This window comes from Centropristis striata, chromosome 19, assembly GCF_030273125.1.
Source record: "Centropristis striata isolate RG_2023a ecotype Rhode Island chromosome 19, C.striata_1.0, whole genome shotgun sequence".
NCBI lineage: Eukaryota > Metazoa > Chordata > Actinopteri > Perciformes > Serranidae > Centropristis > Centropristis striata.
In genome coordinates, this window is record NC_081535.1 from 18,141,942 (window position 1) to 18,157,139 (window position 15,198).

The 15,198-nt window shown below is 39.8% G+C and overlaps 1 protein-coding gene across 1 annotated transcript in view; it reads right to left on the minus strand.

The window, feature by feature from the left end:
- Positions 1-15,198, minus strand: part of LOC131992257 (potassium/sodium hyperpolarization-activated cyclic nucleotide-gated channel 1) — a 93,871-nt gene that overhangs the window by 23,858 nt on the left and 54,815 nt on the right. Inside the window, exons 4-5 of the mRNA XM_059357761.1 lie at positions 11,968-12,186; positions 3,203-3,349 (exon numbers count right to left, since the gene is read on the minus strand). Of these exons, the coding sequence (XP_059213744.1) occupies positions 3,203-3,349; positions 11,968-12,186 (366 nt within the window). The remainder of the gene's footprint in view (positions 1-3,202; positions 3,350-11,967; positions 12,187-15,198) is intronic.

Consider the following 15,198-nt stretch of genomic DNA (forward strand, 5'->3'; position numbering starts at 1 on the left):
GTTTTTAAAGTGGTTTCTGCCCACAGCTGCAGCACAGCAACAGACTGTTCAATGTGATGGATTACTCGGGTCAAACAAGTGTGAATTCACGGCAAGGTGATTCTCAAAGTGTACCAAAACGAATGTAAACCAGTAAAGGGTTCATGCAAAGAACTTATAGACACAGTAAAGGACTAAACATATATTAAAGACCCACTGATAGCAAGTTATACATCCCAGAGGATGAATTTTAAATGAACCACTGTCCATATTTGCACACCAGGATGATTTATTCACTGATATCAGTCAAAATGTGAATCCCTGGTCGTCATTATTGCTCGAGCAGCCTCAATCTGGCACACCTGGTTGACAGGCTCATGCAAGACTTGTGATAAATGACATGCCAGAATCAGTTAAAGTATACTTGGGCTGATTTCTCAGCCCAAAGCGAGTCTGAGTGCCGCTAAGTGGAGCTGATTCTGATCCCAAATTGACCTATAAATCAGCACCCCCAAAAATTGTGCTGGACACTCAGCTGCAATCAGCCCGACTCCGCTGCCTCAGTCTGAGCCAGTCCACCTGGAACGGGTCGGCCACGGAGCAACATTAATTGATTCTTGGCTGCTAAATGTTTAGGGACTGGGATGCAGACGGGGGAAGCGGAGATTAAAAAACAAACCCCACTGCTGCCATCATTTATCCCTCAGAACAAAACTTATGGCCACTTTACTACGGAGGCCAAGTGCTGCACAACAGTTAAGGTGCTATTAGTTGTAAAACACTGACAAATCAAGATGTATCTAACAGAGTAGGCCATAATTTATCATTGATTGTAAAGTGCACAGCTGCTTTTAGTGCAATATGATTCAAATAGGAGTTGGCAAAAGCAAAACTCATTTGGAGAGAAGGCATTGGCAGCTGCAGGGAGGCTGGCATTCGTCCTGTAGCTTTGTAAAAAGAATTGTCTAAGAGCAGGTGAGGTGAGGGGCGAGGGGTGGCTGGGAAACACAGAAAAGTCTCAAGGTAAACCCTGGTAATAAATGCTAATAATACAGTGTGGATGAAGCATTCAGTAATCTATCAAAGCCAAGCGTTATCCTTACATTGTTTCGCTCACTGTACTCTTCTGACAAAGGCCTTTGCATACCAAGTCCATATATTTCATGCACATTTAAAAATAAATAAGACTTTACATAGTGTCAATCATGTTCGGATCAAAGTTTTTTGGCACAGGTTAGATTTCCTGTGGGCTTTTTTCTAGTTGTTTGACCTTTCAGAGCCACCGTATGTGTAAACGTCTTCATCCGAAATGTAAATACAGGTATTAATAAATATTACAAGTGAATTGCACACTTCAGAGGCTTGAGCTGCTCCAGCAGAAATAGACCTGGCACGATAACCGAGCAGGGAGCTGCATGAGTTGTTTTGGGCACAAGGGCCAGCTAGAACAGTAGAGCACCGTCTCCAACAGCCGTGACGGGGCAATAATCCTGTCTACGTACATGCAGATTTGTCTGGAATTTGTATATAAAGTGGTTCTAAAGTATAACTACACCTGCAGGTAGACTGTCTATCAAACTGGACAACTGACATCCTGAAACAGACCTGTAATGATCAGGATAATTCCGCAGCTCCTTTATCAGCAGGTGAAACTCTTCTTGCTCTTATCTCGTATTGTGCAATGAATAGAATAATAACATGCAATCGACTTAGCATGCAAGGTTTCTGTCCAAGCTACACTTTTTCTAAGCCGCTTCTGAGTTTCTTAAAAAAGTGTAATTAAATGTCATAACCACAATAGTAATTGTGAACATATAACTCAATCTCTGATGGATGGTCAGACAATAAGCCTTATTTTAAGAGACTGGGAATTAACATGTCCTATATCTGACTGTAAAACTGGCCAAAAGTTGTTGTTTTTTGGCTATATGATTTTTATTTGTATGTCTTGTCTGACTGAAAGCAGCAGACATGGAGGCAAAGTATGAAAACTAGAGGCAAGATCCTGAACGAGAAGCACAACAGAAGACAAATGAATCTTTACTTTCACCTGCATTACCGTCAAACATTATTGCAATCTGATTCTCTTGAGGGCTTCCTTATTGGAAAATAATTGACAGTAATACACAGTGTAGAAAATGAGCCACAAAGACACTTAGATTGTCCCTTTGTTGAAAAGTGGTTTCTTTATTAACCTGCCTTTTGTACCGACGCTGGGAGAGAGAGAGACTGTTGAAATAATCCATAACTGACATGTGAAATGGCAACGTAAGCTAGTTTATGGCCCTGTTTTGCTCCGGCGCGACTCAGTTTGTTTTTACCCGTCTGTCCCACGGGCATTGCTTTCATTGTGTGACGCAGTCTCTACGCAGATTTTAACTTTGCTTGCTGTGCTCGGCGGACTAAGCCTGTAGGCTTTTCTGTGTAGTAAGTCATACCTTTAAATCCCTGCACCTCCCCGAGAGTGTCTGAGATCCTGCAGCAGCTCCCCACGCCGCTGCACGCTGACTTAATGGGGCTACATGAGAGATGGTCACGATTTCTACGCTTGCTTTGCTTTTTGGTCCTCTCCTCTCTCATCCACCTTTGCTTAATTACCCATGTAATCTGCTGATACAGAGAGGTCAGCCAGGAACTTAAAAACTGGTCACTGACTCCGGCATTAACTTTAATATTCCATCTCATTGCCTCTCTTTGTGAATCATACTAAAGTATACTCAGTCGATCCTCAAGCTCTGCAGACTTGTAAATATTATAAATAAAAGAGCCGTTGTTAAACAGCTCTAAGGCTCAGGCTGTTTATCAGCTCAGGTAACGTTTCTCTGCAGAATATTTTCATATCTTGTCGCTGGATGCTCAGTCTGGGTTCACCCAGGCTGCTGAGGAGAATCCGTTCAGCTCTTTTTCTCCTTTGACCTTGTAAGATGAGATGACAGGTTGTTGGTATTTTAGTTTCAGGTGCTTCACACTTAAAGGAGCCAAATGAAGATTCACTCTTCATCTTGAGGCAATAAACTCATTCATGTTCCCAAACTGAAACCACCGTGTGACAGCTTACCTGTCAAGATTTTTTTCCTATTTTTTGTAGACTTGAGGTGTATTTTTTACCTGTTCCAAAAATAAAATCTTCAAATGGACACTTTCAAAGAGATTTATAAATGTTGCTAAGTGAATGAACCAATGCTTCGCTTCAGTTTAGGCACTAAGAAACAAGTTGTCTCACCTCTTTGAGAGGGTCGTTGAGTTCACTCAGGATGTTGTCCTCGTCGAAGATTTTGCCTTGGTAGCGATGTTCGTAGTAGTCGTGGATTTTCTGCCGCATGTCTGCTGGAAGCTTGTGGAAGGACATGTATTGCTCCACTTGCTTGTACTGAGGAAGATAAAGAAAGCAGGTGGATATCAGTTGCTGAACTAAATATTCTGATGACAATAAGCAACAAAAACAAGCAGAGTACACCTTGAATAAACAACAAAGTGTGGTCTTCAGCGAGCATGTATTCGTGTCTCTGTATTGAGGACAAGTCATGCTCTCACATAGTCACAGTGCCATGTCCTGGTTCTGCGTGTGGGGAGGGAGAGACAGAACGAGGGAGGCAGGTGGTGAAGGAAAAGTAGGAACAAGTACAGGCCCGGGGCTATGTCAGACCAAGGTAGCAGTTCCGATTATTTCACCCATGCAGGAAGCCCGGTCCTAATAGGCAACCACGCTATGATCTAATGTGATCTAGCAAGGTATACCTGATATCCTGGAGAGATTTAAGAGCTGCGAAGACAATGAGCGAGGTGGCACAGATTGCATGACTGGTAATTATTTGCATGATTTCACCTGAATATTTTTGGGGGATTTCTTTCATTTTGAGCACATGAGCAGTACAGGATAATGTATTTATGTTTCATGATGCCAAAGGGATTCTCTCACCTTCACACTGTTGATCTGGCTTTATTTCAATTCATTGATTACAAATGCTTTACCTAACTTTACATTTAAGAAACATTAATCAGCAAAACTATTAAGAAAAAATGTTAATTATTTGGTAGTAATTACTGGCTTTAAAATACATTTTTAAAGTTCTATAAAATGTAAGTTAGAAGCCTGAATTTTTTAGATATTTTTGTCCTTTGTAGTTTCCTTTTGTAATGAAAAAAAATCATACGACAAACAAATATAACCAACATGTTTTGTATTAGAAATTTCAAAATGTATTAAAGCCTTAGAACTGAAGCAACCATAGTTTAAGGATTTAGGCAAAATTAGAATATATTTGATATGATTTTCAGATACACCTACAACAACCCTGATTAGGAAAAAATGTAACGCTGTGAAAAATGTAATAAAAACAGAATGCAATAATTTGCAAATCTTTTTTTTAAATTCTGAATTTAATGCATATCTTTTATTCACATTTTACACACCATGCCTACTGTTTTGGAATGAGTTTCTACTATTGAACACATAGAAATGTTACTAAAATCTAATTAAGGATATGTTAACTGTAATTCAAATCACTCGTTAAATAGTTACTAGTTGTGCTTTACCGACAATTTTCACCAAGCACAATATATTTTACTTTTCTGGTTTGAGAGGGATGTTTCTCTCCAAAGAATTGATGTGAGTTTAAAATAAATACATAACAATATTAAACCCGCTGCTGTTATTACTGTTACTCACAGTACAGTACACAGGCCAGAGGAAGAGGGGGAGAACAGCACGGAGAAAATGGACAGAAGAAAGCATGACATGATTTGTGGCCTCACTATCAGAAAGCCAGATGGCCTGCAACTCTACATTTATATTTTTTATTACTGCACACACATGGCTGGACGCAGGACTTTTCCATTTGAGCAATGCTGCCAGTTATGAGAACCCTCCTGTTTTCTGGTCATTTATTTCATCTAAGTGGGAGTTACATTTCTGCCCACATTCACCTGAAGGAAAGTATTGACCTGAAGCAGGGAGAGAGAAAATACTTCAGCTCATCTATTTTGATCAGTCTGTTTCCTCGCACAGTTTTTCCGCAGACAGGGCCAGGGTCATGAAAACAATCTTCCCAGCCAGTCCAAGGCCCTGACACCTGAAAATAAACACTGTCTCCCACACTGCCTCTGGTAATCACAAAGGAGCAGTGGGTGCGAGCCAGCAGCAGCTGTGAGGGTGGTAGTCCAGTCCAGTGGCAGGCTCTGTGTGATGCAACCAAAGTGAGAGAGAGGACACTTAAGGCTCAGTGTCCTCTTCATTAATTCCTGTCATGGCTGCAAAAAAGTGATACTGTGACTGTACAGTAGGAGCTGGAGAGTGTTGCTTAGAGTCCGGCACTGGGCGGCGGTTGGGAGGTTATTTCTGGTGATCTGATCTCCAGAGGGAGGAGGAGTGTTGGATAACGTGTCATTACGTCGATAACAACAAGTTCTCCAACCTAAATAACAGAAGAGGTCGTGTGTCAGTACCACAAATTACGGCACATATGTTAGTATCGCAGCTCACGTTTCATGGCTCGTGGTACAGCGGCGCTTTTTAAAAATAGCACACGGGTCGCATGGTCGCGGTTGTTAAAAAGGCTGTAGTTTCTGTGAATTTATGTTATAAAACCACTGACCCAGGTTTAGGGCAAAAAACGTCCTGGTAAGGCGTTATAAAAGAAAGTTTAAACAGTAAATGCCGGAAGTGAAGTCAAGGGTCACGTGACTACCGCAAGTTACGTAAAAAACGTAAAGTTATGTTCAAAAAGGTCATTCACGTTACTTACTATAAATAACGTAACTTAAATTAAAAATCGTTTGTACACAGTATCTATATTGACATTTTTGAGGGGAGACAGGCTGTTCTATAAACAACCCTCATTTCATATGTGAACACAGTGCTTGTCTTTATCCTATTTTACCTATTATAATTTTCATTGTATTCAATCTTATTATTGCCACCTCATATTTTTTTTTATTTCTTTTTTTCTCTTATATTGTAAATTTTCTTGTTTCATGAGAAGTGTCCATACCGCTAGATACTACTGAGCTGACCCGCTTCTCTTCTCAAACACATTTCATGATACTGTGACCCTGTGTTCACCTACAGATGTAGACCTACAGAATAAACTTAAACTTGAGAGGGAGGGGGTGCATGCCAGTGAAAATGACAGCATAGACAAAAATTTGAACTAAGTTCTGGCAACCTTTCACATTTAAAGACAATGTGAGTTTTTAGTCTTAGAGTATAAGATTCTGCACCAACCGGGGATATTTCATGGTTACTTTTTGCACCACTGGCTTCATTTTAAGATTTCCCATCCTGCTTCCGCCAAACTCCCTTTAAGAAAATAAGAATTTTTGAACGATAGTTGTGTGCAAACTTCACATTAAGTTTTTGTCACCAGCCTCTGCTGATTAGCTGCACTCTTCTGTGCATGTCTCAATTACTTCAGGTTAGGGTCATAATCATGTCAAGTCTACAAAATGACGACTTAATATCCAAATGTAATTTTTTTTGGTTAATTATCCTTTTATTCTTTCTCATGGAGCAATTTAGATAAATGCTGACTACAATGCTCGACATCCACGGCTCTCTTTGTGCCTCTCTCTAGAGATAGTCAGGGCCCAGTCACTCATACACTCACATGGTACAAAATTAACCCACTTCTGTTCTTGCCGGTGGCACTGTCGGCATCCCTGTTGATATAATTTAGCCCAAGGGGCGCTTTGTTATCTGCAGAAAATAACATCCCATGTAAATGTATGATTTCATGTACTGTAAAATGTGATAAAGCCCAATTAAATATAACATCTACTGACATCTAATGTTGGTGAATTTGTTTCTAAGGTGAGAAGGGAGACGAGATAGAAAAGGTTTCTGCTCAAACGGATTGTTCAGAAATGGATTTGACGCCTATTTGTGTCTTCCAGAAGGGTAAACAATCGCATGCTTTTGTGTCTCTGGCTTAGGAAAGACCCATCTTATGTTTTATAAAGCAAGTAAAAACAGAGAATTTGACATTTTGCTGAGCTTTAAAACTGGAAACAGGAAGCTTGCCTTTTCCAAAGCTAATGTAAAATCAGGCTGTGGTTATGTGTGATTTCATAGAACCACAGCCCGTCATTGGTGTACTGCTCAGTTTTTACAGGTTAAAGGGCACATATCATGCTCATTTTCATGTTCATACTTGTATTTTGGATATCTACTCAAACATGTTTTACATTCCTTAATGTAAAAAAAAAAACACATTATTTTTCACATATTGTCTGTCCCAGTATGCTTCTGTTTATCCTCGGTCTGAAATGCACCGTTTCAGCACCTGTCTCTTTAAGGCCCCCTCCTGAAAAAGACTATAGCCAGCTCTGATTGGTCAGTTTTTCTGGATCTTTCACATCCGTGCTCTGTGAGTCTCTGCACCATCGTTGCAGCCGGGGAATCTCAACCTTACTGAAGTCCTGAAGAACTGTGCATTTCTCTTTGGATTGAGTTGGTTTCTTTCTGAGTGTGTATAGAACACCTATACCTGCTTTATTATCAAAAAAGGAAAATGTAACTTTTTACAACATGGGACTTTTACAAGATATAATGTGGTAAATAGTGAACTTTAGCCGTGCTCATGGGGGGATTTTGTTACCTTTGGACGGAGCTAGGGCCGCTGTTCCCCCTGTTTCCAGTCTTTATGCTAAGCTAAGCTAACATCTCTTGGCTTTAGCTTCTTATTTAACGCTCAAACATGAGTCAATCTTTTCATTCACAACTCTCGGCAAGGCATCCAATAAGTGCATTTCCCAAAAACTTGCACAATTTGTATCAAGCTGCCTGCCTTTATAATGCAAATGCCATAATATGCATATAGTATTTACTGTGTTATCCTTTTCAATGTATTTCTCTTTTTGACACTGATGGCTGTACATTCAACATGTTCAACCACAGGCTAGTGATTTAAACCTGATTTAACCAGCACAGTAGTTAAGTAAGGTTTACATTCAAATCTAAGCCCTGTATATGAAATAAGGCAGAGATTATAAACTGTATGTCTTAAAGCAGAGCTCTTGAGCTGCTGAGTGATACACAGCTGTCTGCTGGCTTACAGTGATTCAGCACCAGGGCATCACAGCAGGCATGTCTTGAGACCATGCACGCTTTACACAACCATTTCCTCCCACCCTCTCCTCCAATCACTCTATATCTGTATCTCAGTCCTTCCATCTGATGGCTTTCCTCATTTTGATCTTACAGTTTTTTTCTTCTCCTTAACACAAGAGAGGATGAAAAAGGCTTTTTTTAAAAAACATATTGACAAGAATGATTGCCTGCATCATTCTTCCCTCCTCATCTTCTAATAAGCATCCTCTGTCCTTAGCTAATGTCTAACCTCACACCAACATCCATCTCTCCATGTTTCCATCCCCCCAGCTGTGGCAGTGATAGATGTAATGACTCCGGGCTGAGCACCCTGAACCCATCCCTGCTGCTCCTCAGCCTGCTCCACTGATATGCACAGCCATGCAGCTAATCAGCCCGAGCTGAGTCTGGCTACACACTGGGGCTCTGTTACCACGGACATGGCATTCGCAGCCTCGGAGTTGTCAGTTCGATGCCCGGAGGGATGTGGAAAGTGGGATGTAGATTAAGCAGATTTGCTGTGAAGCAGATGTACATCACATACTGAGGGAGACACATGTCACTAATTCAAACAGTGACTTTTAACGGTTGACTTGTTTGCTGTGGGCGACCCTCTGTCATTAATTTTTGCGGAATGTGCTGTGACATCTGCGTATCTAGCTCTGATCAATCATATAATTTTGTTTTCAATTATGATAAAATAAAGCTTATGAAGACATCATATTCATGCTTTGTGTCCGCAACTGAAATTTTATATTCTCTCTGGTGAAAGTGTTCTCTGGGCATTTTTTTTAATCCCTTCAAAACATTTGGGAATTTGTCAAAAAAGTGGCTGAAAGTGAGTTTTCCTTATTATATTATATCTGGCTGCAGGATTTGGAAAAACAAATCTAATTGTGAATATTTTAACCGATATTAGAGCTGTGATATTTTTCACAATATTGGAGGTAGTGATCCCTTTTGCATCATTATTTTCATATTCAATAAAAAATATATTTAAAAAATCATGGTGTGATTATTTTAATATCTGTACATCTATACCAAAGAAAGACTTCTCCTTAAGTCTGTAGAATCTGATTTTTAGGCTGGAACATCTCTGCAGAACAACAATACTTAATTCAGAATTATATTTTAAAACATATTTTGCCTTTCACAAATATTGCACTCCCCTGGGATTGAATATTTACAAGTGCATATTCCATTCTGATGAAATTTCAATTAATTGCGCAACCTTTCTATTTCTAGTCTTTGGGCACATGGGGCTTCTGTTTTTGCAATATACTTCATTATATTTTAGAGAAAAGCAGTTGTCCCATGAGCCCAAAGATTAAATATAGTATGATAAAAAAAGGCTAAAAAACGAGTCAAGAACCACAATCTAGAATTTCGTATCTTTGAACTCATAACAAATGAAATATTAAAGAAATGCACATATGTGCAGACGATTAAGATACAAAGAAATGTCTCTTTAAAAATGTCAAAGTTGCTCTCTTAGATACTTTCCCAAAGTATATCTCTACCAGATTTAAAACCAAACAGATTAAATGCTATGGTATTTTAGCCTATTACACCTATCTTATTATATTTAGTCTCAAGGCTCAAACTGGCGGTTAAAAAGCCATTCAGAGGGTTGTGCTATTTTCTTTATTTTTTCTAATTTATTTGACCTTTTCTGATCTGCTATCAATTCTATTTTAAATCCAAACCTTAATGACTAGCCCTGCTGATTATTAGTGTAACGATAGGATTTTTTTTTCAATCTATTGCAGGTTGATGAATAATTAGCATTCATGATCCCATGCAGGTGAACTTTAGCATGATGTTGATTACATTATTCTTCTCCTTATGAGGTTTTCACCACTTCCACACCTTTTTTTTTTTTTTTATTTGTGAGTTGTGGGTGGCTTTGTACCATAATGATACTGCAGCAATTAGCATTGTATTTTGCATAAAGGCATAAAAGCTTGCGCTCCTAATGATGAATTCTAAGTGCCATATATAACACTGCAACACTGCACCAAAAACCCACCAACCAAACACAGAGGGGCTGCTCCTCTGGATTTTCATTGACCATGGCAGCAGCTGGCAAGGTCAGGCCATCATGTTCCAATGAATTGATAATGGCTAAATACTTTTATGTGCTAGGTGTAAATTAATGAAGTGGTATTTTAGCATGTCCTCTTATAGTCACAGCCAAGGTGACTCTGCTGACACTCTGATAAGAATCATGGCAACAACCTCCTACAGGGTAATTGATGTGTGCTTTGTGTATCAGTCTGGGCTTGCCTCTGTGTATGTGCTCACATAAATATAGTCAGGCTAAAACGAACATTGTGGCATTATATAATTAATTAATTCCCCTTTAGAATGACCATATGTATATAAATTACTTATACCTTGTTACCTTGATTTATGGTCTTCAACACATGCATCCACAGTGAATGCAAAGTCAAATTAATTAAAATAAATGAGGGCTGCTTGATTCAAATAGTAAAATTTTAGCAAAAATGCACGTGTTTGGGAAGTATTGAACATGCCAGTGAATAAATGAGACTTGGATTATACAAATGTTGTGTGAGAGCTTGTAAACAGATTTTGATTATTGACTTAAATTCATCAATAATTTTCTCCATTTTGCGGTTCTCAGTTCACCATTGAGTTATGCAAGAAAAAAGTTTTCTTCAAGAACTCCACACATGAAAGTAACTGATACAAATGGTAATTTTAAGGGTAAAGTATTCATCTGTTCATTTAATTTTTTGCAGAGCTGAAATAATTAGTCGATTCATTGATTGGTTGATTAATAACGATTGCAAACCTGAAAATATGGACAAATCAGAGCAGACTGGGCTTTTTCGGAGGGGTTCTTAAAGACACAGGTGCTAAAACAGAGCTTTCCAGACAGGGGGTGAATCCATGTATATTCAAACAGACCGCATCCGGGAAATAATGTGTTTTCTGAGCATTAAAGCATGTAAACATGTTCTAGTAGAAACCTAAAATACCAATGTGACTCTGAAGATGAGCATCATAAGTCCCCTTTAATTGTTCATGAAACGCTGTTTCTGTTTTCACGTCATGTGTATTGAAAAATGACTACATACATGTTAGATAAATCAGTCTGTTGGTGCTTACATCATCTGTTACCACACAAGTTAAAGGTCAGCTCTTCATTTTAATCAGAACTATGAGTTTAAGTGGATCAAGCCATACAATAGAGGCATATAATCCCCCTGCACTGAAGCCTGTGTATATACAGGGAATTCTGCAGCGTAAGCGCAGGAAAAAGTTTGGGAGTTAGAGTCAGGTTCTCGCATGTGAGCACAGAGCGCATCAGTCATGGCCGTGTGTTCTGGGAATTGCCCAGGCCCCTCAGCGGGATCACAGATGGTGGCTCGGCTGAAATGCTGGATAATCACCCTTCATGAAGAAAAAAACCCTGATGTAACAGGGACTGAAATGAAAGAAAAGAATAAAAAATTTACTGGCAGCATGCAGACAATGCGGTGGCTGGTCATGTCAGAGACCTTTTCACCCCGTTGGCCTTATGTGATCTGCTTGGGGGCAGAAAATCCTCTTTCCCAGTCATCGGCAGGGATATTGTGATCTGTGAGAGCTCAACCCATTGGTCCACGGGCCCACTGAGAGAAGACCTAATTTATTTAAGTCTAGTTCCAATGGGCAGGATTTTATGCAGTCGGAAAGAGCAAAACCCTCAAATTAATACTTTAAGACCATCCCGCTGGTTATTAGCATTACTTACCTTGAAACAACAAAACATGAGAGATTTGCACGTCATACCATGCAGTTACTTAATTGAAATAACATCCGATTTCATGTAAACCCAATCTTCTTCATAATCTCATGTGTTTATTATTATACGGTTACTGTTTGGTGCTTACCTTCTCTTGGTATTGCCTGCGTGAAGAGTCCAGAGATTGAATCAGAGCTGTGGCGTGGCCCACGAACATGGCGTAGCACGTGGCTCCTACAATCATGCTCAGCATGGTGATCCACAGGTCAGACATGCTGACGGGTGCCCGGGCACCGTACCCGATGCACAGCATGTGGCTCATGGCTTTAAAGAGGGCATAAGAGTACTGCTTACCCCAGGAAACGTTCTGCAAGGACGAAGAGAGAGGGAGAGGAGGGGGAGAAGGAGAGACAGAGAGGGGGTGGGGGGGGTTACTGCCAGGCAATGCAGGGAGGGAAGGCTCTCCAGCAGGCAGAATAGAAAGACAGGCTTTCCTTTGATGGATCACTGAATCTCTATCCAACATTCTGCCAACATACTCTTCATGCCTCACAGCCTAATGCCCTCGCTGAGTGGCTGAACTTTCTACCTGTCTCTCTTTTTCCTCTTTTCTTTCACTCAGTCACTTTCAACACCCTCTCTGCCTGAACCTACCGGGCTTTATTCATTTTCACGTTCGCCAAAGGGAGCAAAACAGCTTGTGTTTGCAAGTGCTTAAAAAAAAAAAAAAACTTGCATTATTTACAGAAGTCTGAGGAATTGTTTCCCTTAAAGCTTCACAGCGAGGGGCACTAAGAAAAGGAGGGGAGGCCTGGCCTCTCTCTCTCTCTCTGGTTTGATTTTGAAGTGTTGTAATGGGATTCAGTGTGTTGGAGGCAGGAGAACAGAAATACAGAGCTGCGAGGAACTTGCTGCACACACAGATGCAGCCGACAGACATGTAACATATCAGCCTGAATGTATAATAGGGCTGTAACAGTTTGTGTACTGGTGCTGAACTGTCACAGCCTGGTGCACACAGCTGCATGCAGAATACACAGCATGTACATCCAATCACTTAATGTAGAACCAAAGTTCACAAGTTCTTCCAGGGAACTTTTAGCTGTACATGTGCTGAGGGGAGCACAACAAGTGGATCGGTGTGTGCGTCAGTCACACCATGATGAGTGCAAATTAAACACTGCAGCTGGAAGACCAGCCTGCTGGTTCCCAGTAGAGTGTAGATTTTTAAAGGGTGATATAATAAAGATTATTTGCAGCAAAAGCTAAATTAAGCAGCTGATGTAGTCTACATTGAAATACATAAGTTAAAGTTTTCACATTTATAGCTGGAGCACACTGTACCAATGTTTCTTCCCTTCTCCCAGTCTTGAAGTACAAGTTTAATATCATGTGATCTTTAACAGTTGTTTTAGGTTATGATCAGGAGTTAATTACATGTATATAGATATTTACAGCATCATTTTGGCAGAGCATCGTCAGTCTAATGCATTATTAATGCCATACTAGGACCAGCCTTTTCATGTTCACTAAGTTCAAATAAAGCTCTCTTAAGTTTCATTTAAATATACATGATCTCAGGTAAACATTATTTTGACTTAAGACATAGAGGTGTATTGGTGTTGGAAACACATTGTACATGCTCATGCACATTCAACTGCATCACCCAAACGTGCTGATCAAAGAGATGAGTTAAAGCAACCTGTATTTTGTTTTTTAGTTCTTAGCATAAGAGACTTTTTTTAGTTTCATTCCCTAATGTGGCCTGGTGCCTTTGAAACTGTATGTTAACTATTTTTACAGTGTAATGCAGAAGAGTTGGAAATTTTCCTTATTATATGATGAAAATAGTTTACCAACAAAATGCTACAGACCTCAATGCCCTGTAGGAGGACTTTGTCACTTTGACACTCGACTGTCAGTTCAAATTACATAAAAGAAACTTATGCATTTGGGTTTTTTGGTGGTGTACCGAACTCACTCCGATGACTGCTAAATCAGGGTACGAACTGAACTGTGACTTGTGTGTATTGTTACAATCCTAGAATATTACAGTCTTTCTTGTAGAAAATGTAGCAAGTCAGTCATGAATGACTCTTCAGCAGCTCTTTGGTACAAATGAAAGGAAGTGATTCATATTATTGTTCCCTGCATGTGTGTGTTGAAATAATATCTCACGTTGGGTTCATGAGGTCTCTATTATCTAATAATGTGTCCAGCTGGGTTCATGAGAAGCCATCTCACTGTTGTCCCGCCATTACTCGGTTGTAAATTGTTTGAACAGAACCTGATCGGTCGATGCCGACTGGGAGGCAAACAGAGACACAGTCACACTGAAGTGTAACTCAGGATCAGCTTGTACGACTCCTCTGGTCTATTGTTAATGTTCCACAATAAGCACTGATTGAGGTATTATATTATGAGGCATGGACGGTTCACGACAGGATGGACCCCTGGGCACAGGCGCTGTACAGATTAGTAATGTGAGATGAAAGAATGAAGTTGGGAGATAATATCTAAGAGCAGACTGATCCACAAGAGGCCAGTTTACACATACACATGCAGGTAAAAGCTGCATCATCGGCAGACGATATCGATCTATCGGGTATCGGGTTTGCATTTCACCCAGGGCATTCTGCCTCATTTTTTTTCGTTTAGGTTTTGCTCCTAACTATTCATCAGAATTATCACCAACCCGTGTCCTTAGATCCTCGGGTGGCACCCTTCAGACTGCTCCAAAGTTGAAACTAAAATCCAAAAGAGACCAGGCTTTCGCCTTCAGAGCGCCCAGACTTTGGAACGAGGGTGCAGACTCAGTAACTTCTTTTAAATCACTTGTTAAAACCCACTTTTATAGACTTACTTTTATGTAATGTTTTCCATCTGATTATGTTCTATTCTATTTGATTCTCCATAGTCATCATTTACCTTTTAATTTTGTTCTTATTACTTAATTACTTATCCTTGGTATCTGAGATTAACTTGTAATTGATCTTTTATCTTTTATCGTTTTAATGCAAGAACCACTTTCTTACACCTTATCTGTGCTCTGCTGGCCTTGCGATATCTTTCTCCTCCGTAATTAACTGCTCTTTGAAAGCTGTTGTTTTTAAAGGGTAATATAGAAATAAACTTATAATTATTATTATTTGCTCTCCACATGGACTGAATGCAACTAACGTCTGCTAAAATTTGATTTGTCAATACTACAACTGGGAACCACAGCCCTTCTGTCGCCTACAAATTGTGTATATAGACATCACATCTACCCTGGCCTCTTTAGAAGATTGTTGATTTGAACAAAAAGCAACCTCTCTGTGTCATCATGCATTTAAACCACACCATCGATGGTTCAGACACCAACGCATGTCTTGAAGCC